The sequence below is a fragment of the Fusarium musae genome, chromosome 6 (assembly GCF_019915245.1).
Source record: "Fusarium musae strain F31 chromosome 6, whole genome shotgun sequence".
NCBI classification, from domain to species: Eukaryota; Fungi; Ascomycota; class Sordariomycetes; order Hypocreales; family Nectriaceae; genus Fusarium; species Fusarium musae.
Window position 1 is genome coordinate 3233127 of NC_058392.1, and position 25273 is coordinate 3258399.

The 25273-nt window shown below is 48.3% G+C and overlaps 6 protein-coding genes across 6 annotated transcripts; all 6 read right to left on the bottom strand.

Moving 5' to 3' along the window:
- Positions 1–1130: 1130 nt before the first annotated feature.
- Positions 1131–2734, bottom strand: PFA5 (palmitoyltransferase pfa5; the record flags this gene model as incomplete). The annotated part of the gene is made up of 3 exons (XM_044826466.1): positions 1131–1834; positions 1867–2298; positions 2596–2734. The coding sequence occupies 3 exons, from the start codon at positions 2732–2734 to the stop codon at positions 1131–1133; spliced, it is 1275 nt and encodes a 424-aa protein (XP_044679383.1).
- Positions 2735–9639: 6905 nt separating this feature from the next.
- On the bottom strand, positions 9640–12103 carry J7337_008861 (uncharacterized protein; the record flags this gene model as incomplete). Its single annotated transcript, XM_044826467.1, has 3 exons — positions 9640–10467; positions 10525–10907; positions 10954–12103. The coding sequence occupies 3 exons, from the start codon at positions 12101–12103 to the stop codon at positions 9640–9642; spliced, it is 2361 nt and encodes a 786-aa protein (XP_044679384.1).
- A 4240-nt stretch (positions 12104–16343) lies between these two features.
- J7337_008862 (uncharacterized protein) lies at positions 16344–17779 on the bottom strand (the record flags this gene model as incomplete). The annotated part of the gene is made up of 2 exons (XM_044826468.1): positions 16344–17163; positions 17352–17779. The coding sequence occupies 2 exons, from the start codon at positions 17777–17779 to the stop codon at positions 16344–16346; spliced, it is 1248 nt and encodes a 415-aa protein (XP_044679385.1).
- Positions 17780–19490: 1711 nt separating this feature from the next.
- J7337_008863 (uncharacterized protein) lies at positions 19491–21697 on the bottom strand (the record flags this gene model as incomplete). The annotated part of the gene is made up of 3 exons (XM_044826469.1): positions 19491–20534; positions 20585–21289; positions 21386–21697. The coding sequence occupies 3 exons, from the start codon at positions 21695–21697 to the stop codon at positions 19491–19493; spliced, it is 2061 nt and encodes a 686-aa protein (XP_044679386.1).
- On the bottom strand, positions 21698–22128 carry J7337_008864 (uncharacterized protein; the record flags this gene model as incomplete). The annotated part of the gene is made up of 2 exons (XM_044826470.1): positions 21698–21868; positions 21928–22128. 2 exons carry the CDS (start codon positions 22126–22128, stop codon positions 21698–21700), a joined length of 372 nt encoding a protein of 123 aa, XP_044679387.1.
- A 2078-nt stretch (positions 22129–24206) lies between these two features.
- On the bottom strand, positions 24207–24939 carry ARPC4 (Actin- protein 2/3 complex subunit 4; the record flags this gene model as incomplete). The annotated part of the gene is made up of 5 exons (XM_044826471.1): positions 24207–24215; positions 24271–24315; positions 24367–24492; positions 24550–24876; positions 24937–24939. 5 exons carry the CDS (start codon positions 24937–24939, stop codon positions 24207–24209), a joined length of 510 nt encoding a protein of 169 aa, XP_044679388.1.
- Positions 24940–25273: the final 334 nt, after the last annotated feature.

Sequence of the window (25273 nt, forward strand, 5' to 3'; positions counted from 1 at the left end):
GGAACGCGAGATGTGATAGGTTCGCGCCAGTGCCATTCAACTCCTTCACAGAGCAAGATCCACTTTCGAACCTCGTTCCTTCTTGTCCTTCATTGCCGTTCATTTACAGGATGATTGTTTTAGTACGATATCTTAACTGTCTGCTCAACGAAAGAAATGAGTCTCGTTATGGTAAATGCCTGCTTTGATGGTTGTAGGTATTGTCTCGCGTTATCGAGGCCTCCTGACGGTGCAGAAACATGCACGTCATACATTTAAATGAGATGCTGGTCCAGAAATTACTGTACCTCAACAAGACAATGAAAGTAATTATCCACCATGAACCTACGCAAGTTCCAGTGGAACTACAAGTATCCAGTAAGTCCATATGTACAGGAAGGTTCTTTGGTTGTTGAGTGTCAAGAAAACCATACAACCCGTAACAACCACCCTAGACCATGAGGGCCACGATGGCTTCAGCCTGCGTCACAGCTCACCGTGGTACAAGGCACTTCCCTCCCCTCTTCAAGTGGCATTGTCTCCATAAACTTGGCCATCTTAGCAACTTGGGTCTCGGAGTAGTGTTCATCTAGCTCTCCATGGCTCTCCTTCACAACTAGGTACCTAACTCATCCCGAGCGCGAACGTATGAGCCTCGCCGCCACCTCTTCAGGTACATACGACCAAAGCTCGTAGAGAATACGGGATCCCGTCCGCTCTCCCATAGTCAAGCTGCGAAGCGCCGGATTAGTAGTTGGGTCGGTGACGACCAGCGAATCCCCGGTGTTGTATGTTATTTTTGGCGATATTCGCTCGGCGTCTCTTTTTGCCCTGAGACTATTCTAGTTACTGCACGTCCATATGAACTATCTGTACCTTCGTGGTCCTCCGCCCGTGATTTCTTAAGCTGCCAGTAACGCCTCCGCTATCTAAGCAGAAACAATAGCCTTTACAGAGTTCAGGTGCGTGTCTGAGCAACCGATCCCAATGAAAACATAAGAAAAACAAACAAGTCTTTGCGATTATTTTCGCAGTGAAGCTGGAATATACCAACTAGTTCTAGTCTTTAAACATTACGTATGGCGCTACTGTCCTTTTTCCACCTCTTGCCGTGTAACAAATGATATGAGTCGTTGTGTAACTCTGGGTATCTAATTCGAAGTCATAGCCGCTGCCCTCTTCTCGGGGTCAATCCCTTCAAGTCCATACCGTCTTTTCAACTCCTCCACCAGTGGCCCAAACTGGTAGTCGCTCACCATGCTATCATGGCGGCTGCAGGGCGAGTGGCGGATGGGTAGAAGCCACTCGATGATCGAGTCTCCCATGACTGATTTGAAGTTTTGCAGGTAACCCAAGTGCCATGGGTTCTCTCCAGGTTCTGCCTGGAGGATAGCAAATGTCCGCCTGGCTTGCTGGTCTCTAGCCGCCATTGCGCTTGCCCGTGCGGACGCAGCGCCATTCACCTGTGTCATCCCACTGGTATGAGCTGCCTCTGGGGCCCTGGGACCCTCTCCAGGTCTTTCTAGCGGGTAGGTAATGGTGTTGAATCGATCATTTGGAGGAGTCTCTGTCGGAATCCGAACTGCCAGTCGAAAGGTCTGGCTCTTCCTGTACAAGTCGACGTTGGTGATGTTTTGAAAAGCAAATCTTAAAGCCGTGACTGTCATGGTCATGGTAAACAAGCCGAAAAGACCACCGAGAGCCAGACCAACAATGAGCCGTGCATCGATGCTTTTGTCTTCTTGTAGGCGTAGGCTAGTAAGGTAGCCGTTGGTAGAAATGATGATTATGCAAAAACAAGCGCAGTAGAAGCAAAATTGTATAAAGAAGTTAAAGGCTGCTGAAGCATTAGTTACTGTAGAAGGTTTCCTTAGGGCTGATACTCACAAGTTTCCGAGATGATGCCGCCCATCCAAGGACAGACGTGGTCCATCTTGTACACGCAATAATTATACTCGGTAGAATGATGCGCCCGGTCAGGCTTCCAGTTTCTGCATTCGGAGCACCACTTAGGGAAACCGTCGAGTTCGCAAACAAAGATATCTTTGCTGTAGAACGCCTCAAGACCGGGGCTGTCGGGTTCGTCGTCTCGAGGGGCCCAAGATCGTGTTTCGACCTCGGCTCCGTTGCTCGCTCGTTGGTTACGCTCCTGTTCGATGGCCTCCCTTTCGGCTGTCCACGGCACAAACCCGGGATTGTATTGAATAGTTACGTAGCATCGTATGTATGCTGCGACCATAAGAAGGAGGAAGATAGAATATAGTGCAATTAGAACAACGCCAACTGCCGTCTTGCCCCTTTTTTGCATAAAGTCCTGGACTACTGACTGTCAGTAAGTGTTTGACAAGCAACAGCACAATACAGCAAGGCAGAGCTCACCGCAGCAGTAGACAATGATATTGTAGGTCGCGTAAGCAACGAGTGCCAGCCCCAGCAGGGGAAGCCCACGCGCGATCCATCGCGTGGAACAGCGGTTGCTGGTTGAGGTTTCTAGCATCTCATCGCTCCATGGAAAGGACCAGATCGACGAATGACTGGGTTGAAGGCTTGCGGGCGGCTCTGTCGCGGCGTTTACAGGGAGTGAATAAACTGATTGTGTACGAGCTGATTGTGGACGAGTAATGATCTCATCTTCTGTTGTTTGTGTTGCGGCATTGGCATATCCCGCCGTCGTAATAACAGTGCCAGGCTTGGCCAAATCCGCCAAGTCCGACTCGTCCGGGTGGGCCACCACCGTGCTTTCCACCGCTGTCATTTCTTAGACCGCACTGTGTAATTACCCAATCAGGCAATGCTAGATGGAAAGCTCCGAGGTTGGTACCTAGATTCGATCGATATATAATCGTTGACAGATTTTGGTTACAGAGAATGAAAGTCTCGTAAACCCGAAATGAAAAGTATGTGCGATATTAAATTATATATTTTATAATTATGCTCCAATTCCCCTTCACGTGTGTGAGTTGTAGTGTGACCTTCCAATGCGCAATGTCGACTTAGACTTCCATATGGCGTACTCTCGAAGCTATTTACATACACGGGCCACACAGAACAAGATATATTACTTGCTGATAGAGAATTTGGCATACAAGACCCAATAAGAGCCCGTCCTTGCATACTGGTTTAGGTTGTCTCAAGAACCCAGAACTATTGAAAGGACCAATGACTGACAGTTGAGATACTGTATGGTTAAGTCTGTACCTTTGTAAATCATCAACAACGTGACAGAGAAATGCAACCAACTAAAAATCTCCAAAAGTGACAATATTTCAACCCTACTTATATCAATACCCAGCCCATCTTCAATAATGTCTCTTGTGAAGCTGGCTTGAGGTGTTGGCGACTCACACCTGGGCATGTACCTAATCCTGAGATCCATAACCACCCCCACTGTCTCTGCCGCCCTCTTCAATGGATCCATCCATTCCCAATACCTTTGCTCTCAGCCGAATTGAGCATCAACCAACAACACAGCCAACAAGCCAATAAATATTCATTTCGTTGTATCGTAATACCAAGGCCTCATCCTGTAATTGAATGGCTGTCATTTTCCCGTCCAGAAGCCGCTATTCAGGGATCTCTACTCTTTAGATGACTTCGAAGCAATTGCGAAAGCCCCAAATCAAATCAATGGTGTACAATCTTTCCCAAATTCGCCTTATATGCAAGACTCCTGCACCAACTGCCGATTCTATTCACTACAATTAAAATTCAGGACAAACGAGAGTTGTCGTCTTCGGGAAGCGCCGCCATTGATTCTATTTTTAGACTGTCAAACATTTGAGCTGTCAGAAGGTCTGCTGGCTTTCAAAAGGAGGGCTGAGCCTTGAGGACTCCTCAGCGCTTCGTAAGCTCGTAGAGTCCACACATACACCAAGACTAGATATATTGAGGATTCCTGGCCTTGAATTTTGAGGGGATTCGAGGCGTCTGTTGCTGACATGAGGCCTGACAACTTCTTACCTCTATGCCTGGTGAGGGCAACGCAGAGCAGGGACCCCTTAATTAAAGCAATGCTAAAGATCGCCTCGGTTATCATGCCACAAGGTTTATGCCTCTAACATTTATGGCATGTGAGCCAAAGAATTCTTCAGTCATGCCTCAGGGAGCAAAACACCAGACCTTGATATAGGGCGTCAAAATAAACTCAGCAAAGGATATCCTCGGTCTATACTAAACTTATCCTAAACTTATGCTAAGTTACCTAAGTGTTTTTATCACTTAGGATCAAGGTCCTGAGTTTTCTTTCCTCCCATAGCCATGGTCTTGTTGATATTGAAGCTTGTGTTATTGGCCACGATGCAACATGTAGCTACAGCAGGACTGGTACTACACTTTAGAACTAAGGAAGCTATTGGACGGATTTGATGTCAGGCATCAAGGAAGCTCCCAATCCTTCTTCAGTGCCTAAAGACTAATAAACACCTAGTCTACCTTGTCTTTCATCTGTCATCCTCCTTCGAATATGGGCCTAGATTTCAGCTACTGGGCTTCACGACGTCGACCCTATAAACGTCTTTTCATCGATACAAAAAACAGAAAAACAGAAAAACAGCGTCCCGTATTCGCAGAACCCGTTCTAACATACTTCGAAGATCTTCCGACCCTCTTCTTCGCATATCATGGTTTCGTCAAGGCTCAATAATTGTGTTTTCACCGACATTGAACTTTCATCAGCCCATAACCCCTGCGCCCGACTACGACGACCATTTTTCTCTGCAGCAAACAAGATACACAATACTGAAGCCTTTAGAATGCTGTGGTTTGATTACTAGGTCTATTGAGAAAAATCTGTTCCTAGTTATATGACTTCCAACTCCACGGTTGCACGCTCGTGTTAGCATGCTTAGGCCTATCACACAGAGCAGTGTTATATCACGTTCAAGAAACAACTCTCAGCATTCTCATCATGCGGCTCCTTATGACACTTGGGGTATTTTCACGTTGGCCGTATGCTTACACCCAATGCACAAAGGTTGTTGGTATGCCTTTTTCTATTTCACTTGACATGCACAAGCAGCCAGCCTAGGTACTAACGAAGGTGCATATTACCACCGCGTGGGGGCGAGGCAGTCTCGCAACAAAAGATATAAGCTCGTTCCTCCGTCCTTCTCAGTTGTCTCCGGAGCCTTCTTTTATTCTTGACTACTGTTGCCATTTTGTGTTCTTTACGCTTGTTTGCACTTGCTCTGGATGAGTCTCGAGGCCTAGAGGCTTGCAATGCAACTTGAGCAAACAAATCATTGTTTGTGAGTTGATATCACTGAAGTAGTTTCTTTTTTGAACAGAACTAACTATACAACGTAGACACGATTAGTCTTTTTATATAAAATTCCCTGACACGATATGGGTGGATGATATGCCTCGAACATGAAAGATACCATCCTCCATATGTGGAAGCTTGGTTGAGACAAAGCTGCACTATCTCGGTATTTCCCCTTCATATCATGGCTCTCAAAGAACAACCAGAACATTTAATTTGACTATCTCTAACTCTCTACTTTGTCATATAGGCCGGGTGTCTTGGTGTTTGCTTGCCTTGTTTGGCGAACCACCCCCAAAGTCCTAAATGTACCTTTGTGCTTTCAAGTGCTTGGCAGAGGTACCTTGGAACTTGGCGACGGGACGGGAGGCATGTTATTCTTCGGCTTTATTCTTGTACCGGGATGCACAAATTACCTATGGGTGCAAACAAAGAATGACATTGCATAAAGGAGTTTGCACTTTGAACCAGGCTTTCGTCACATGCCTACAACGAACCAGCATCGACATCCGACATCGGCCGGCGCAGAGCCTCATCCATCCCCATCCGAACTTCAGTCTTTTTTGTTTGGGCTTGTTTCTATCGCATTCATCCGCCCTGCTGAGTTGGATTTGTTGAAGCTTACGGCTAATACTGTGATTTCGAACCCGACGGCTAGTCCAACACCCTCTCGGCTTAGGTAGTCTACCTAGGTAGGTATTTCCAAAGCGAGGACCCCCGCTCTGACGAGAGGACGACAACCCCGCCCTGGTTTCCAACATACACTTACATACAGCAAACATGCGCAGCCCCGAGGCCAAAGCCCTGTCGATGGTGCTGAGAAGCTTTCCCTGCTCGCGGCAATGGGTTTCAAGTCTCCATCTTCGTCTTCGTCGTTGTTGTCGCTAGCTAGGTCTTAAGCTTCAGGGGCTTAGCAGACACTAACGTACAGGTGGGGCTTGAAAGGCTGGCCGACAACTTTCACTCGCAATTGCGAGATCCGACAACATCATTTACAATGCCCGTGGCCTTTACCCGAGGCCACTTGGCTTCTAAGTGGGAGTTGAAAGCAGCTAGCAAGGTATTCCTGCCAGTCTGTGGCTGTGGCATGGAAGCTATCTTGACTCAAGAATGTGTGGTTTCTAGACTCCTCGAGGCTCGCCTCAGATTCACCATGTGATCATAGATAATGCCAACCATAGCTCGCCTCAGCGACAAGAGCACAGAGCACCCCTTATCTCAACAATCCGACAATCACTGATCTACTACGAGCGAATTCGACCGAGGCGAAGCTACTCTCGATCACGATTCTCACGTCTTCCTTGGGCAGTGCCCAAATGCGCAGCTAGTCAGAAACGATGGCAGCAATTCTCGTCCAGTCCTTTGAAGATTTGGCCAGGCATATAGCTAGTGAGTCAGGGTCATGGCAGCTAAATTGTGCGCTCAGGGAGTATGAGGGTTGAAACTTTCTCAAACCCCCTATTGAACAACCCCTTCGAGATTTGCGATGCTCGACAGCTATCTCATACCGTCACACGGAAGACGACTATGACAATTTCAATCATATACGAGTGTATTTGATTGCTCCTATGCGAGGAACGCTCGGTCTTTTTGACTATCAACCAGGTGACCATGGGGCTTCCAAACATGAGGCTTGTTTGTCCATAGTTCAGCAAGTGACATCCATGGAAATCACAATATTCTCAGTGATGCCCTGTTTGAACTTGTGGTTGAGGTTGTCGATAACATAAATTCGGCAATACCGTTCTATCTCTACAAAAAGAGGCCAGAGCCACCGCTCTCATGATGAATTCGAACCAAACCCATCAAGCCTTCTACATCGTTAGCAGCTCTTAGCCAGAGACTCTTATCACCATTTCTCTCACTATTTCCTCACTACACCTTTAATCTTGTCAACATGAACGAGTGGCGCTGGGAATGCTATAACTGTCACACCGAAAACTCATGCACCCTCAACAAGCGGTGCATAAACTTCGAATGCGAAGTTGTTTATGATCCGTCGAAATCCAGGGTCTTTCTAGCCACAACCCAAGACAAGTAGACCATCTTTTCGAAGCCATACCTCAATCAAAAAGCATCGCTCGCATAATGCGACCAGATGCATTCGAAAACAGACTGAATGATGCACTATGGGTATGGAGAGGCTTGGCTTTGAAGAGGCTCTGACCCTGCATGAAGTAACTTGGATCTCACGGCTTTTTATCCCGAGTTGGTTCTCCGTCTGCCAGTCGAGTCGATGTGGGAGACATATCCATTTAGACAAAACCGACAGCACCATGTCCTGATATACAGCAGTACATCATGACGGTATAGACAAAACGATGGGAAACAGTACATGCCCCTGGTACTGTTACCAAGGGCGATGGACGGTGTTTTCATGGTTCTCATGGCTTTCTTTTGCGATGATCTGGTGGCGGTCATCTTGCCATCTCATTGTTTTTATTGGGATATGGGACTGTCTTCTGTCTTCAGTTATTGTCATTTCCTTCATTGGTGCTTTCGATTTCCTTCAAATATCCCAGCGGTTGCTATCTCATCTTGACTCCAGGATGCTAGTATCTCGATTAACTTCGCGTTTCTCCTCTCTATTCTAGAGTTATCATGGCTTTTACTTCTATTCCCGAGTTTCCTAAGACCTGGATTTACGTCTTTAGGCTCTCATTGTATTGGACTCCTTTGTTGCTTTTCCTCTGTACCTTAGACTAGACGTGTGCTGCAATATGCTGGCGGTTTCATTTGACATGGGCTTTTCATTTATCCGGATTGGCAGGCTGTTAGAAAAAAAATATTCATTTTGATCCTTGTCTTTCAGAGTCCCCTTGATGGATAAGTGACTATCGTGAGTGAAATTGACTCTAAATCGAGGCGAGTTCTCCTGAACGTATCGCGATACACCCAATCTCAGCACAGCGCCTGGCTTCTGTGAGGTTGGAGTAATATTCGAGAGGCGGCAATGGTTGGTCAGAGCGGCTTAGTCAACTTCCTTACATGAAACATGGAAGCATCGCGTTATCAGAACATACAAAAGAAGCATCATATCATGTTCCCGATCCCGGCCGAGGGATCAAGGAGGCGGTGACACCTCAGTGTAGGGCTTCATTACAATAGGTAGTTTACAAGCTGTCTATAGGCCCCCAGTGAGAACTAGTCTTGATCTTTGATACCACGAGAGAGTAGGCAATGAGCCACGTCACTTCATCACAACTTCAAGTTTGAGTATTACATGGAGTTCTTGCCTTTAAAATTAATAGTTAAAGGCGTTTCTAGACAATTTAGTGGGGTTTAAAGGCCTCAAAAAGAGAATTTAGACCTTAGTTAAAGAACAGTCTCTCGTTCGATCATCCCCCAGAGAATAGATAGAAGGGAAGTGCCTGTAGTAACCAAGCCGGCTCACCTGCATAGCATGATAAGCAACGAGACTATGCATCTGGACCGCTGGAACACAGCATGTTTCGTTTCCAAGGGACCCCTCTATTGTGTCAGCTAGAGTCTACAATTTGACAATTCGTATCCTCAGGGGCTCCAATAACAACTGATCCCCCAGCGCTGAGAAACAACCGAAGCCTGCCAGAAACCAGTACAAACACTCGCCTCCCAACTAGCATCACCTGAGATTTGTCCAAGTCTACAACATAGACGTTGCGCTCCCCGTCCTAGAACGCGCAATACGAAATAAATGCTCACAAGCGCAATACGCATTTGCGACTCATCAGTCCTGCGCTACAAGTTTTAGTACAATACCAAACATGCCCCTGCTCAGTGCATTTAGCTCCGATGCCTTGTTTCGCCCAGCAATGCCTTGAGGAGTGAGTCTATACGTATCAAAGTATGATTGACAAATCAACATAGTTGTCAAAGGCTGAGTGAGTATTCAGGAATATGCAATCAAGTCTGATTCAGTGCCCGGGATATACAATCACATAACCCCTGATCCTTGACCATCAATGTCATTGCAAAGCCTCGCATCGCATTTTGATCACGAGAAACACACACTGCAACCACTGTACACAGCAAGCAAGCACTTCCAAACATCATTACAATACGTGTTGAACAGTAAAGCAAGCATGAAAGATAGCTAAAGCAAGGTTACAGACCACCAACAGCCGGCCAGCCATCCATCCGTTCCCTGATACTGTACAATGCCAAACCTTGCCTCCTTGTACGCCCTGGCGCCCGCAGAAAAGCAATAGAATGAAGATAATGGCGGGAAAAGAGCAAGATTAGCACCCGTATTTCCTATCGCTCCTCTGCTCCTGTTCCTATTCCTGTCCCGATTCGTTTCTCCTGCCCCTATTCTTGATTCATTTCATGATGCAACGGAGCAGTCCAGGCCTGCGAGAATGCATTCTTTATCAGTAAACACAAATCCCCTTTCCAACGTCATCAACTCTCTGATATTCCTAATCGTCTGCAACCACCCGGATCTCGCCATCGCGTGAAAGATCCAATGCCTGTCGGGGCGAGACCACCCGGGAGGATGTCCTTCTGAGACTGGCCGTCGTCTTCGTCGTCTTAGTTGACACCTTGGTCACTGAAGAGCTCTTGGCTCGGCTTGCAGAGACAAGGCCGACACTCGATGCACGTTCCGATGCTCGTCTCTGTGGAGTGCGTGAGTATGTTTGCAGGACTCGTTTGGTAGTCGTCTTCTTAAGGAGAGCTCCAGTCGTGGCACGTCGCTTAGCCGGTGACTTTGAGCCCAGAGCCGCCTTCTTGGTAGTCGAGGCCACTGTGGAAACACCCTTCTTGAAAGCATTTGCTGCACCCTTGGCCATCTTAGAGCCAGCGTTGGAAATCGCTCGCTTCACTCCCTTTGCAGGCTGCACCTTGCGCTTCTTTGCATTCTTGCCATTGTCTCCTTCGTCTCCAATAAGCTCCTTAAGCTTACGTTTGCCTGCCTTGACAGCGCCCTTGACTGCATTCTTGAGATCAGCTTTGGGCTGCTTGACTTCGCGAGGCTTGGGTCCCAGAACACCACGGCAGTTGGGTTCTCCGCAGAGACATTTCTGTACGTTCTTGGCCGAGAAAGGGTCAAAGTTGTAGTCATAAGTCAGCTCATCACCTGTCATGATGGGCTTATCACCCGCAAACAGGGCCATTCGTGGCTGTCCGGAAACGATCCATTTAATCATTCTGCAATTTGGGTTGCAGCTGTGATTCACGAAACGCGCGATAGATCCTGTTGTTGCGTCGATGATCATATTTTGATCGAAGCTCATGAGATAGTAGCACTTTGCTGAGTCAGCCAAATCGTCCAATCAGAGTCGCATAATGACTTATAAACTAACCTCATTGTCCTTGTATACTTCGGTCATGCGGCGCTCACACTCCTCTTCGGTGATGATTTCTCCGGCATACTCCATGATGATCTGGTTCGGTCTGAAGCATCGGTTGCTTCGGACACCATATCCACGGTCGGATGTCTTGATCACCTCAACACCGACTCGATATTTTCCGCCTTTGTTTCGGCGCGCCGTGAGAGTGGCAAAAGCACGGTTGGTGCAATACTGCTTGCCCGCATTGCAATTCTGCTCATCACATTCGTAAAGCATAATTCGATTCTGGCAGCTCTCGCCACACCCATCTTCCGGCTTGCAAACGCACTTCGATGAATAGTCGTGGAAGTGGGGGGACTTTCTCCAGTAATCCTTAGATTCGCCAATGAAGCGATCTAGATCAAGTTAGTGTTAAACTTGCAATTTCGGCACAAAACTTACTCTTTGTCATTTTCTTCCATTCATCAGGTTTAGGTTGGCCTGGTGGAAGCGGGTTGCAGACCTGGTAGGGGAGTTTGAAGTCGCGGCCTTCAATAAGTGTGCGAAGGCCGTTGAACATGGGTAAAGGCATTGTCTTGTTGACGCGGCCGCTGGGAATGAGTTCCGGTAGCTGAGCCAGGGCCTTCTTCTCTCCCACGGTCAAGCCCTTAGAAATGTCAATGGGAGCATCCTGTCCAGCGTAGAGACCCTTGGCAAGATATTTCTTAACCCGACGCTTCCTGGTGTTGACCACGGGCTCGGGCTCGGCCTCCTTGGGCTCCTCGACAGCTTGCTCAGGCTCAGCCTTCTTTCGTGAGGCTGCTTTGGCAGCCTTAGGGTCAACAAATTTTCCGTTTGACCACACACTCAAAACCACGGGCTTCTCGTCGATATGCGCAAACTCCTTAGTGTCCTGTAGACGCCTCAGCTCGCGCGACATGGGCGTTGAGGGCTTTTCCATGGATTTGCGACTGCGTTTGGTAGCCTTGGAGTTTTTAGTAATAGGTGTAGCTGCGATAGGCGCAAAGACATTGGATCGACGCGTCGAAGAACGTCTGCTCGAGCCACTCTCCTCCACGATCTTCTGGCGACGAGGGCGGGGTGAGTCCAGTTTGCTTGCTGACTGAGTAGCTCCCAGCGCGTCGATACCACTGCGTACGGTTTCGGGTGTTGCATCCTGAGAAGTCTCGGACGTTCCCTTGTAATCGCCCAAGATTGGGCCGGAGATAGTCTTTCTTCTCCGTCGTCGGTCCGCGACAATGTCTCCTTTGGCGCGTCGCTTTCCATGGCCAGCTGTACCACTCAATTGAACGAGATTGTAAACCGGAGCACTAACGCGGCTACGTCGCGAGCGAATTGGGGCAGGAGGCGGCGCATTGGCGGCGCTGTCGGTCTCTGTAGGCTCGATGGGCTCGGATGTAGGAGGCGCGATTTCGGGAGAGTCAGGCTCGAGTGCAACGTGAACGACATCGCGTTTGGGAGAATCGGAGTGAAGACTGGCTTCATCGGCGACGGTAGTAGGAGGTGTTGAAGTTGCAGACGCGACATTGGAAGAAGAATCGTCCGTGACGCTGACCTCAAAGGCGCCCTCAGAGGACAATAAGAGTGCCATTTCGGCAGGGGCAAAAGCTCGCCTGACTGGTGTAATATACTGTTTGACGCGAAATATTTAGAATCCAGAAATCATTCAAAGTGTAGAAAAAAGTAAAGAAAATGGATGATTTGGGTAGATTAAAGAGAAAAAGAAGTCAAAACGTTGTGCTTGAAAAAATTTAGTGTGTAGAAAGAGCAAAGTGTGAGGTAGAGAGTTAAATGAAATGGAAGTGAGAAGCAAACGCGGCGCGCCCAGAGATGGATATGGGCGCGGGAAGGAGCGTGGGCGACTAGACAGGTACAGTAATACCTAGTCGAGTGTGGGTGGTGCTTTCCCCCCGCGCGCGCCGGTCCAACCTTTAGACTTGCCCAGGGCAGGCAGGGAAGAGGAAGGTAAGGCCCAAGGCTAATGCTTGGTACGTACTATGGTAGTTTCCGTGTAGGAGTAAGAAAAGCCGAAAAAGGAGAAGGAAGGAAGGATTCGGCGAGCGAAAGGGAATGCGGAGAGAGTATCAAAGGCAGAAGCAGGTTGATGTGATGTTGTTGATAGAAGAGCAGTCGAATGAAATAGACTCGATAAAAGTGAATCACTTTTATTTGATGAATGAGAAGGAATGTATCAGAGCAACTTACAGATACAGACAAGATGATCGGGATATTATATCTTGTGCCGTATTGTGTGTATTGTATTGTATTGTCTTGAAAGAAGTTCAACAATGAATGTTGATGCTGCGTTTAGACCTCGTCGCGTTCTTTGTTGGTTGATTTAAAGAAAAAAAGTGGGATTGAGTGGCCAGGACGTGACGAGGGTCAAAGGAATAGAGAGATACGAAAGGAGGGGGGGGCGATGAAGGAAGGAGGAAGGGTAAAAAAAGAGATGAGAGAGATATAGAGACGAATAGTGGAGAATAAAAGTCTCGTGCTCAAGTGTAATACATCAATACCTAGGCTCTTGATACCCCAAGAGATAGATGGATGGTATCGATGTGTTGCAGTTGGTTGTCGTTAGTTGTAGGATGAAGAGAGGCTGGGAGAGCAAGGAAGAAAAGGGAGTCGAGCAGAGTTGAGTTGAGTTTGCTCGACCCTCGGGAGAAAAAGGCTGATGAGTGAGCGCGGTCCTGGATGTGATGGGATGGGATGTAGGGAGCAAAAGAGGAGAAAATCAACAACAGGATGCGAGGATGAACATGGCTGGCTCAATTTCGAGGCAAACGCGAATCTCCTAGACCAAAGCAAGGCCAAATAGACAGACCAGACCACCCGAGCCTCAAGAGGCTACTTTATTTCCGATGGCGGTACGATAGCAGCCAAAGCATTCATGGAATTGGAAAAACTGCACCTGATTCTATACATACGTTTATTTTTTGATCGCATGCACACACACTTGATATTGCTTGAGTTACAGGTCTCCATCTCGATATCTCGTCTTTCACTGCTTTGCCACTTTCAGCCTTGACAGCATCTGACTCAGATACCACCACTTTATCCGACCGATTCAAACTTGTGTGTTCACTCAAAACGGGCGATGCAGAAACTTGAGTATGTACATCGCCCGTTGTCGAGTTATCTCAGAGTGACGATATCCGGATACCGCATCACAGCCTCGTTGACCAAGCATCTCGGCTACCGAGTACCAGAGGTGCCATGGTTCAGCACAGACGTGATCTTCATATAATTGTCCAATGCCGCAGGATCAGTCCGAGTTTCGTGTTTAATCCAAAAATCGAAAAAGTCTCGGTTTCTAGAAAATTCTCGTGAGTGACGTTGCGTTCCTTGTTCAGGGGCCAGCGTGCGAGTTACTCCGAAAAGGGCGGGTACTGAGGTTCTCACGGACCTCAAACCACTTCGACACTGCACGCCAAACAAGAGCGAGTCCAACACCTCAGTTTGCCCGTTGAATCCGAAAATTCCTTTTTGTACTCAGATTCGAAGGGAAATCTTCAAAGTCGACTTCGCTCCATTTGCGTCCAGGACCTTGCATCTGAAGTGCCGTGCACCAAAGATCCCCTAGTTCCGGATAACACTCCCTTGCAGCGACAGAAAGCCTATCACTCGACTCCGGGGACTCGTTCATTATTATCCTGTCTGTGATGTTTCGACTTGTCTGAGCCTTTTCAAGGTCAACATTTGCCGAAAAAATACGCATATCGCCCATGTAACCTGAAGGATCACCAAATCACGGGTTCTAGTCCGGCATCATCCCTCCCCTGCAACTCCAACACCACCGCTGTCAGTGTTCTTCGCAGCAAGATTTATCAAGTGTAGGATTGCACCGCTTATACTATTTCCATTTCCATAGAAACTGGGACATTGTTCTGAAGATTCACTGATACGGTCAATAGTGATCACCAGAAGTGCATCTCGGTATCTCATGGGCCAGTGGTGTTCAACGCACTGAGCAAATGGCGCGCGATGACTTCTATCCATCCATAAAGTCTGTTGCCTCTGTTTGCTGCAAGTGTTGGCAAGTTTGGACTCGGTATGCTCCTTTACGGTATCGTCAGTTCAGTGCCATGTACCATCTGCAGTGGCGTATCACCACATCATGTGCACATACGCAGTATCATACCAATTCATCACCGAAGCTTACTCACATTGCCCTCAACTGCCTTTCGTACAACAAGCAAGCTTTTTCTGCCAAAATCTCGGAGCGCCAATCAAATTAAACGGAGTGATTTTGCCAATCGAGCGACAGCCGATCCCAGCAGCCGTGTATCGTTGAGGTTGAGGGGTGAGCAAATGCACTTGAAGAGGTCCAGGACAACCAATTTCTCCACTAGGGCCACTGTCTCTCGCTAACACAGCATCAGAGAAGGCGTCTGCAAATAATGTATTGGGCGGTGTTTTCTGTGTCAGTCGTTATTTTGAGAGTACCCTATGCACGTTGTCTGGTGAGCAGCGTGCTACCAAGGCTGGTGCGCATATCGACACCAATTCCAACCTTGGCAGCAGAATGGTCTCTGAAGATTGCCATTATGATGTAGAATTCTTCCCCTGTCCCATTCTTTCGTAGATGAGCTTCACCATGGAGATACTACAAATATCCTTTTATACATTTGGTCACGTCTCAAGTTTCATTAAAAGTGACGTGTCATCGCGGCGGATGCAGTTGTGCGGATCAAGACCAGCCAGCCTCTCCACTAACGCAGCTCGTTCTCGTTTACGCCCACTGTAGACTTTCTTTCTGGTGGTGCCATTTTCCTGTATCAGTGTCGGGTATTTCCCTTAACTTGAACTCGCTGTCATAATTCCTGTATGCTTCTAATGCGTCAGCGATAGACCAAATGCTATAAATGCCATTACTTCAGAAGTAGTGAGCGCCATATGCGACTTACCTAGATTGACAGCCAGCCCTTAATCTTATTATCTCATCACTTCTCTAGATGAAGTTTAAGTATTCTCTGATAAGATAGAATGACCAAGACTGCTCTTCGAATAGCCATGACTTCCGAGTCGTGATAAGTCGCTGGTACAAGTTAGATATTGAGGTTGAAGCCATCAGTTGTTGACCACATGAAATGAAAAGCACCCACTGACGAACACCAAATGCCTAAAGCTTTGCTTGCTTTTGGCTTTGCTTTATCTACCTACTATACCCAGCAATAGGTATCTGAAATGCACAAAGAGAGTCTATAGTCATGAGTTATGTTCGCTTGCGGCGTCCAGTCGAACACTTCCTAGCTAAGACGTCACTCCCTCATATCTGCTCCAGGAAGTTCCCCAACCGTTTCAAATGCCCATGATTAGGTAGTCATTCATACCGCAGTCGCCATAAAGGCACAGTGAGAATGCTTGCAATCTAGTTATTCTAGCATCATTACCAGCAATCAGCAAGCGCATCACTTTTTAGGTCCCCTGGCCTCGGAGTATAATAAAACCTATGATACCCAATTAAGGTGTAAAAATGAAAAAGCCTCAAAACATTCATAGAGGCGCTAGATTTACCCAAGTATTTTCGACGCCTGGATAGGATAGAAGCTGTGAGTTTTGCCTCCCCTACGTAGCCTGCCTCTGTATCATGACACTAGGGTACGGCAGCAAAGGCATCACAGCATGACGCATTAGGTACCTTTGCAGAGACTAGCGTCTTAATTCTCGATCTCAGTCTATTGTAGAATTATAACATCTCTAAGCAGTGATTTTCACCTCTGGTGCGCTCCTCACAACTAAATGGGGTATTGTTTATGGTATCAAATCACACGGTTTCTTGGTATCCTTCACTCTCTCACTCGCACCTTTTTACTTGCACGCAGCGCTGCTTAGGCAGCCGTGTCCTTCTTCTCAACATCAGTAGCAAGAGTATCCTTCTTCTCAGACTCAGCTGGGTCGACGGACAGCTTCTCCAGAGCCTCCTCAATGGGCTTCTCTCCAGCTTGCTCCGCAGCCTGCTCTGCAGTCTCGGCCTTGGCTGCCTCTACAGGAGCAGGAATCGGAGCTGGAACAGCCTCTGCAGCAGGAGCGGAAGCAGGGACAGGAGCCGCGGCGGCTACAACAGGCTCAGCAGTGAGTGGCTTCTCAGTAGCGGGAGCTGACTCGGGAGCGACGGCAGTCTTTTCGGCAGTGGTAGAGTCGGTGGCAGTAGTTTTTTCGGGAACTGTAGTGGGTGAAGGTTCCGCCTTGGTCTCACCAGTCTCAGTCACGCCAGCCTCAGTCAACGAGACAGACATACCCTCCTCGACGCTTGGTCCTTGACCCCCATACTCCTTGGGTAAAGTAGAAACGATGCCCTTGAGCTCAGTGGCCAGGGTAGTGCCAGAGGTCATAGGGTGGAACTTGCGGAGGGTAGCAGGGGCAAGGAAGAGCTTCATGGCGCCAAACACCCATCCCATGATGCCGGGAACATTGACGAAGTACTTGTGCGCGAGCAACTCAGGGTAAGCCATTGAGAAGACGGTGATAGTCTCCTTGCTGGCGGCCTTGACGGCGGGGTCCATGCGGAAGAAACTGACATTGAGGTAGTCGTGGACTTGGATCATCTGGTAAGGATCCTCACCCCCCTCAGGAATTGGCTCAGTGACTCGGTCAAGCTTGAGCTTCTGAACGCTGAGCTCCATGATGGCAGCGCGCCATTTGATAAACCTAGTGTAGAGTTAGTGAAGCTGTTTTATTTAAACAAGAAAATTCAAGACTTTAGACGGAAGCTATATAAAGATTTAGCTGAACTATTCCAAATTTTGAGGACTATTTGACGAATGAATCAATAGTCCCCCAGGTTTAGAGTAGTATAGCCAGATCTTCTGCTCCCCGAGGCTGGGGTTGAAACTTACTCCTCTACATTGCCAAAGGTGGCCTTGTTGTCCTTGACAGCACCGTAGATGTTCCAGGTGATGATGGTCTCCTTGCCATTCTCCCCCTTGTGGACAGTGATATAGCCCAAGTCACCAAATTTGCTCCTGTCAAAAGTCTGGGTGACGAGTGCGGTAGGGTTCATCTTCTTGCGCCACTCAAGGGCCTGAGTGAGCTGCTTCTCAGCTGCCACGGGGTCATCATTGTTGGCGCGGAGGAACTTTTGCAGGACGACCTTTGTTGGGACATGGTCAATGTTGGTGAGCTGGACACCCCACATCTCCTTGTGGAGTGTCTTGGTGAAGATATCCTCAAGGCGAGCATTGAGCTTGGTAAGAGGCGTCTCGGGAGTTGCAGGGTTCTCAGCAGGGACGGCAGCGGGAACGGTCTTATCCTGTTCGGCAGCCATGGTAGTGGTTGGTGAGACTATAAGAAGGTGGGAGATGATGAGAAGATTGAGACGATGATGAGATGAGTCCAGTGAAGGAGATCGTGGGGGGGGGGGGGGGGGGGCGGAGCCTTTTGTGTTCAGCTTGTCCTTGTCCTTGTTGACTTGAGTTGACTTGACGAGTCTTGTCTGACGCGGCTCCTGAAGTGGATTGTTTTGGTGCACCTGCCGAGCGAGACGGGAGCACAATAATAAAAGACAAACAAACACAACCACGCACGGGAAAGTGAAACTCGTTTCGACGAATATAATTCGACTGATGATGTTGTTTGTCCGTTCAAGAAGGGAGCACGAATTATCAGGTGAATGGAAGACCCAGGCTAACGTTAGGTACCTTACCTGGTATTATTAAGGGAGACAGCTTGACGGCCTATCCTACCTTAGTGTCCGTGGGCCAAGGGCGGGAAACGCCCTGTCGTTTCGGCAAGTGGAGATGATACCCTGAAGGCCGTTTACATTGGACACACTCTGATGAATGTTCCTTCTCATTGGCTGAAAGCTGAGAAATACCTAAACTTAGGTTAGTACCTTGGTCTGGTGATTTTCTAGGCGTTCCTCTCTATACTCCAGCTAGGTACTAGGTAGCTCAGGACCTCCCTCTATCCTAGACAAGTGACGAGGATAATTGCGTAAATTCAAGCAGTGTAGACTTGGAAGGCCGTTCGCTGATTGAGGTGTCCCGTTGTTTTCTTCACTTGGCATAGCCCCAAAGTTGTTGTGCGTTCCCTTCATTACAGGGGCAGAGGGGCTTGTCCAGCGCCTGTACCTGAATAAACATGCAGCTTTTCAGGACTGCATTAATCAATTGATCCCTTCTCAAGTCTTATTATGCACACACCCTGCTTAAATCCATAAACGGGCAGAGGAAATAGATTCAAAACATGATATGTGACAAAATGCAACGTCCGACAAGCCATTGTTGAAGTAAATCCCGGATAACAATGCAAAATACTTTTCCAAGAAGACCTGCAAAAGGTGAGGCAGTCGGGGCATGCATGATGCAGAGCACTACGGACACAAACATTGATATCCATGGATGGATATGGATATACTCCGTACACTGTACAATCAATACGAATCATCAACCCAGTCAACATCAGAGCACGGCATCAGAGCCACCGCTATTTACCAAAAACTATGTTTTTCTTGGTTTTTTTTTATAATTATATTATTTTTTATATAGCCACTGGACTCTAGAGTGACCCAAAAGAACAGGCAATATCCCTCAAACTCCTTAAACTCCGAACCATTAGCGTCCTCTGTATAACCCTGAGCCGGCATCCATCCTCGCTCCCGAATTAACATGCCTATTAGTGCGCCACGCGTTTTCTTCCTCCAGTCTTTATGGTCCTCTAGCCTTAGCCCCGAGTAAGTCAACCAAAAGCTGAGTAGCAAATATTGCTGAAGAAGTGGCTAGGGAGTCTTGGGTGTTGAAAAAGATGACCAAAGATGACTGGTGACGTAGTCCAGTGCGACGCTGAGATGCAAGGCGTTGTGCGAAAATGAAATCTAAAAGAAGCGAAATGAGTAGCCTCATAGGGCCGTCTCAAAAAAAAAGAAAAGAAAAAGCAAATCGGTCGGCCGAATTGTGATGTGCAAAGTCAGGGAGCAAATCAAGTTGTCATCAACAGGGCACCGAAGCAGACCAAGAACGGTACCGCTGGTAGTTTGTTTAGTTGCAGCCGAGAGCGCGGCCAAGGATTCGCTCAATAGCTGAAAGCTCGAGGTAGGCACACTGTTCCAGAGTCATTTGATCAAACTGAGGACCCTGAATGTAGTTGACCTCGTTGAAGAAATAACCCCAGTACTCATCAGTTTCCTTGAGTGTTTCCTGAATGACGGTACGCTCATGGATAGGGCGGACCAGGACATCACGAGTGCTCTGCTCACGAATCAGTCGAATGTACCACTCAACAAGGTCGAGAGGAGCGCCGGGCTTTCGCGTGATGGCGTACTGGTGAACCCAGCAGTTTGCGTTGGCCGGCTGGTGGTGACGGCGCTGCTGCTCCATGGGGATCATCTGAACCATAAAGGCAATGTTATCCTTCTGAAGGGCGGTAAAACCATGACACTGCATCGCAGTCTGAACAACTCGCTGAAAAAGTTGGGAGGTGAGGTTGACAGGATCATCCTGCTGCGAGACTGATCTGCTGAGCAGACGAAGGAGCTTGATAGTCGCCTTGTACATCGCACCCCGCTGAGAAATGGTGATGTAGTCAGCGGCATACCAGGGAAACTTGCGGAGAGTGCTTATGAGGCACTCGTAGGGGCGCTGGGGACACTCCTTCGAGAACGGAGATCGATGAGGCACCTCAACATGCTTAACGAGCATGACCATCTCTTCAGGGGAGATGAAGCCTTTGAAATTCTCCCAAGGCTCTTGATGGTTGTTGGGAAGTACCTTAGGAGTTGCGCCGTCCCAAAACACGCCGTGGGCAAGAGGGAAGAGGTCCTGCATAAGAGCAGACTGACTCGATAGCTCAACCTCAATGGAGCGTTCTCCCAGACGACTCACACGGCCAGCCTGAGAATGTTGGTGGTGCTTCTCAGCACAACGCATCGCATCCTCCATGGTAACAAATTCCACGAAGGCGTCCATGGTCTTGGACGTTGCCCTGTCCATGATTATGTGAATGGGCTCTTCAACATCTGGCAACATACGGCTATTGCGGCCGATAAAGGCCACAATCTCGGCGCGCTTGGTTGAGAAGGGTATCTAAAGAGATCAGAAAAGCGAAATGAAGCTCAGACTAAACAGGTACTCACGTTCTTAAGACGAACAGCGCCGGCAACAGAGGCTTTGGCAGAGCCAGGGCTGCTTGCAAAAGGAAAGAACTCAGGTTTCATTGCAGTCTCAAGGGTGGGAAGACCTGAGGGAGTGTCTACCAACTGGGATAGCTCAGGCGACATGTTGCTGGTGAAGTGCCCGGCCATAGGGGCTGTGAGCATGGCCTGCTGTACAGCGGGCGGAGGCAGATTCGGGAATGGAATCAACGCAGTAGGTTCAGCACGTTCGGGGCTACCAAAAGGGTCCTGGGGGGCGGGCTCATGTGTCATAGGAGTACCCTGCAGACCCAAGTCGAATCGAGGAGGAGGAGGTAAGCTGTTGATACCGTGGGCGGATAATCGTGGTGCGTAATTTCGCGGCTCTGTCAAATACTGGTCAGGCCCCGAGTTGGGAGTAGACTGCGAAGCACTCATGCGATGTCCGCCGTAGTGTTGCGGAGTGTGACTGGGGCTTGCAAGAGAAAGACCCGAATTGTAGGAAACACTCTGAGGCAAGTTGGGGTTGTAAACATTGGTCTGGGAAACCCCAATAGGGGTATAGAACTGTTGACTACCAGTAACAGGGTGGGAGCGAGCAGAATGTTGGCTGCCCGGCTGAGATGCCGATGAGCGACCACGGGGAGGAGACAAGAAGCTAGTCTGTCCTCCACTGCCAGAGTTGCCGCTCTGAGTATGCTGAGTAGCCTAGGGTCGTCAAGGTTAGGATGGGTCTTGAAGTAGATTTGCCATAAAACTTTATGTATCTCAACATAACACAAACGAGACAAAGTTAAGACTTACGATAAGCTGTGTACCATTGGGAAGGCGATTGCTAATCCCTGAGCCACCAAGGCCTCCAGTGTTACTGTTTGCAAGGGGATTTCCACGAGAAGCCTCATTTGTTGTAGCAGCATTTGCCGATCCATTTACGATAACATGCTCGGGGCTATTGTTGGATGAAGGGGTAGCACCACTAGCCATAATGTGGGAAACATGCCCGGATGCTAAATGAGCAGCATGGCTGTTGTTGTTGTTGTTGACCATGTCATCGATTGTACCGTTGACTGTCTCAGCAATCATGTTCATGCCATTGCCCTGGTAGTGGCCTCCCATCTAAGGAGCCACAGCGCTAGGGGCGTATGACATGACTGAGTACATTGCATGAGAAGCACCGTCCGAAGGGCTGTTTGGCGGTGCTGTGGGAGGTCCAGAAAAGCCAGAGTACTGTGCAGGATGGACCGTTGCCATGTTCATGCCAGGCTGGGTACCAGCGTATCCGCTGGCCTGCATCAGAGTTAGTGGATGGTTGAGAGACCATGTCTGTGTGAGTGTCAAGCACTTACCTGAAGGGCATTGTGAAGAGCCTGTTGGGCCGATGGGACCCAAGAATTCGCGTTGGAATCTATATTCGAAGCAGCCTCGGGTTGGTGTCCACCGTCCGAACCTTGGAATCCGCGAGGCTGCGGATAGAAGGTCGGTGCATTGAAAGGAGGATTGGAAGCTGTCTGGCCAGAGCGTTGGGCCCCGGAGTCTCCGTGAGCCATCGGAAGCACAGAACGATCTGGTGGTGCAGAAGTGATCGGGGTTGGTCTGACTTGAAGGAGTTGTCAGTCAGCACATCAACGTCATTGACCAAATATCGTTCAACGAATAGATACTGAACCGCAACGCTCTAGAGATAAATCCCTAGTTGTTGAAGGTATTAGGTAGGAGTGCGGGAAAAGCTTACCAGCCGAAGCCTTGTGCCGTGTATCTCGGGCACGGTGAGGGACAATTTTAGACAGGCAGTTGTGTATCTTAACTGCGTGTCTGCAATAAGTCGCTTGACCGTGAGACAAGTTGGAGATCAAAGAAGATGATGAAAGCTCAGGCACCCGAAGTCGTTGGTAGAATGACAGAAAAAAGAGAAAGAGAACAGGGGAGTGTTCAGAACTTTAAGGGCAGAGCAATGAGGGCCACACGTGATTATAGAAACTTTTCCTGAAGTTCACTGTTAGTGTGTGATCCCAAGAATGAGTTGCAGGCACAAGTTTAGTTGAAGAATGAAAAGGGAGTGTTTGCATTGCAAGTGCTTCAGCCGATGGTTGCGCCCAGGGAGTGCACGCGGTTCTTTGAGCTTCCTGAGCCCCGCCTTATTGTTTGAAAGGCAAGTCAGATTCGGCAGCGAGATAAAATACAGGCAAAGATGGGTGAGAAGAACGGGACGATGGTGTTTGCAGGTATTCATATTACCGGCAGCTTTCAAAGATAAGTGAAAGAGGACTTACGGACTGGCAACACACTGGTGATGACGAAAGCGAGGCGGAATCAGAAAGATTACTGAAACAATAACCTGGGCGCAATCGGAGAGCTGCGTTCAAGACGCGCGTGTGACTGTTCGGGTTTTGGGGTTGGCGGTAAGCAGGGCTCTTGTATGGCGGGCGTAAGGGCGTAAGGACGTAGGCGAGAAAGAAAAGAAATGCCTTCGGGGAATCTAAAGGCCAGCACTGTGCTTGATGGATAGTTAGCGTTGCCAAGTGATACTGTTGGGTAGAAGTCAGTATTTCAAGGATGAGGGTCGTTCTGAAGGCTGAAGAATGGATGAATTAAAGGGCTTCCTCATTCAGGAGGCAAGGGATAGGATACAAACCTTGATCAAATTATCTTGAAAGAGCACAGATGATCTGAGTTGATAGAGCGGAATGGCCCAGAGTGTCAAGGTCGAAGAGTGGTCAGGGTTAGAGGATGAAAGGAAAGAAATAATGTCAACTGTAAAGGGCAGAAGACAGAAAGAGAAAGCAGAAGAATCTCAGCGACTGATTCAAAGCGATGAAGGTGCAGGCATGACAGGTTAGCGTTGTCAAGCTTGAAATAGTGCAATGGGCACTTGTGGTTGAATTGCTGTTGACGGTCAAATAAAAGCTGCCTAGCAACGGAGCAGCACCAGGGTCAAAGCATTGACTCCAAGAAAAGAGAGTATGTGAAAACACTTTAGCCTGACGGTGCTGAGCACTTGTCTAAAGGGCGAGAAGTGAGAAGGCTGAAAGCAGAGCACAATAGAAAAGGGGTATCAGAGATAGTTCCTTGCAAGTGACTGACAGTGATTCACTTGCTATTGCAACAATTGAGTTCAGCAGTGACCAGTAACTGAGAGAATAACAATAATTGTAACAATAATGCTTGTTAAAAATGAAAGTTGATCAATTATTAAGGATGAGATAATGGTACATGATCCAAAAACGTGTTACTTTCTTACCTAAAGACCCATTGATCCCACGAGGCAATCACGACGATGCCTCCTTCCTCAACTGGCAGTGTTCTGATTCAAGAACTAGGTAGGTACATACTAGTTTGGGCATAAGACTGGAAATCATGGCCTCTACCCCAAGAACGATATTGTCAGACATAATAAAGGTTTCGTTTCCAGAAAGATACGCATCTCAATTCGGTAAGTCGGCAAAGTTTATGTCTAATGTCGCTATCTTGAACCTCCCTTCTCAAGACGGCATGAGGCTCGCCTATCAGAGCCTCCGCAGTTCGATCCATGCTATCACGAATGGTTGATACATTTTGCCTGGTCACAGAAACATTGCGGCAGCCGACACTCCCAAGCAAACTCCAAGCCTCAAACCAGCTGAGGGGTTTAGTCAAACTGCTGAGGTCAGTAATCTCATAGGATGTGGTAATAGCGATTGGATTGTTCTTACAGGTGTAAGGAAAGACTCGGCCACGAATCGTGCTCGAGCGTTCAACTGCGGCAAGTCAGCATAGAGTTGACTTAGGATTGCAGTGCAACTACTCACAAATAGCTTCATCTCAGAGATCTCCTTGTCGACCTCTTCCATGAACTGAATAATAAAGTCGACAAGCTTGTGCTTCAGCATTTCTTCGGTGTGGAAGTTTGTTATCAGGAAAGAAATGTCATAGCCCTGCAACAACGTCAGTCAGGGGTAACTCAATTGAGGATCGCATGACCAGTAACCAACCTTGATAGGTTTCCTCCGCAGAATGAAGAAGGACTCCGCACGTTGCGTCAAGAATCTTGTAAACTTATGGACAAGTATATGCTCAATCTCGTCGGCCTGCTTGATCTTGATGCTAATACGGACGGAGTTAATACTGGGCTCAATCAAGACACGCTCGTTCTCGTTGCGCGCAATGGTCAAGGGCTGCAGCAAGACCTCGGGTGACGTTTGTGCCTCAATCTCTGGAACATTATGTCGCTCGGCGGTCTGAGAAGCAAAGTTGGAGAGTGTGAGCGCGGCGGTCAAGCTGCTGCGTACGCATTGCAGGTAGGGTCGGAGGGATTGAGACTAAGCGGGGGACATCTGTCAGCTTGCGGTCCGGATCGTGAGATATCATTGGGCATGTACCATGACAGCAAATACGTCCTCAGACGTCCTCAATTAACTAGAAATAGCACGAATGTAGATGTCGATGGTGAACACGGAGCTCGGCGGGGTCGGTCGACGTTGACGTTGGAGGTTGGAGCTTCGGCGAGGCGAGGCGCAGTTGTTAGTGAGGCGTCGCCAGGCCTGACGTCTCCCGTGCCTTTAGGTGGGGCAATGATGGGGAAACTTGGAGAGGTTCACGTGTGAAGCTTGAGCCTCAAGAGCTGTCTGTGGCTCGATAATATCACAGCCACAGCTCTCTCTGGTTGCCCCGCGGAAGCTACACCGCTTTCCCCACTAACATTTCGCCTTCGTCCAG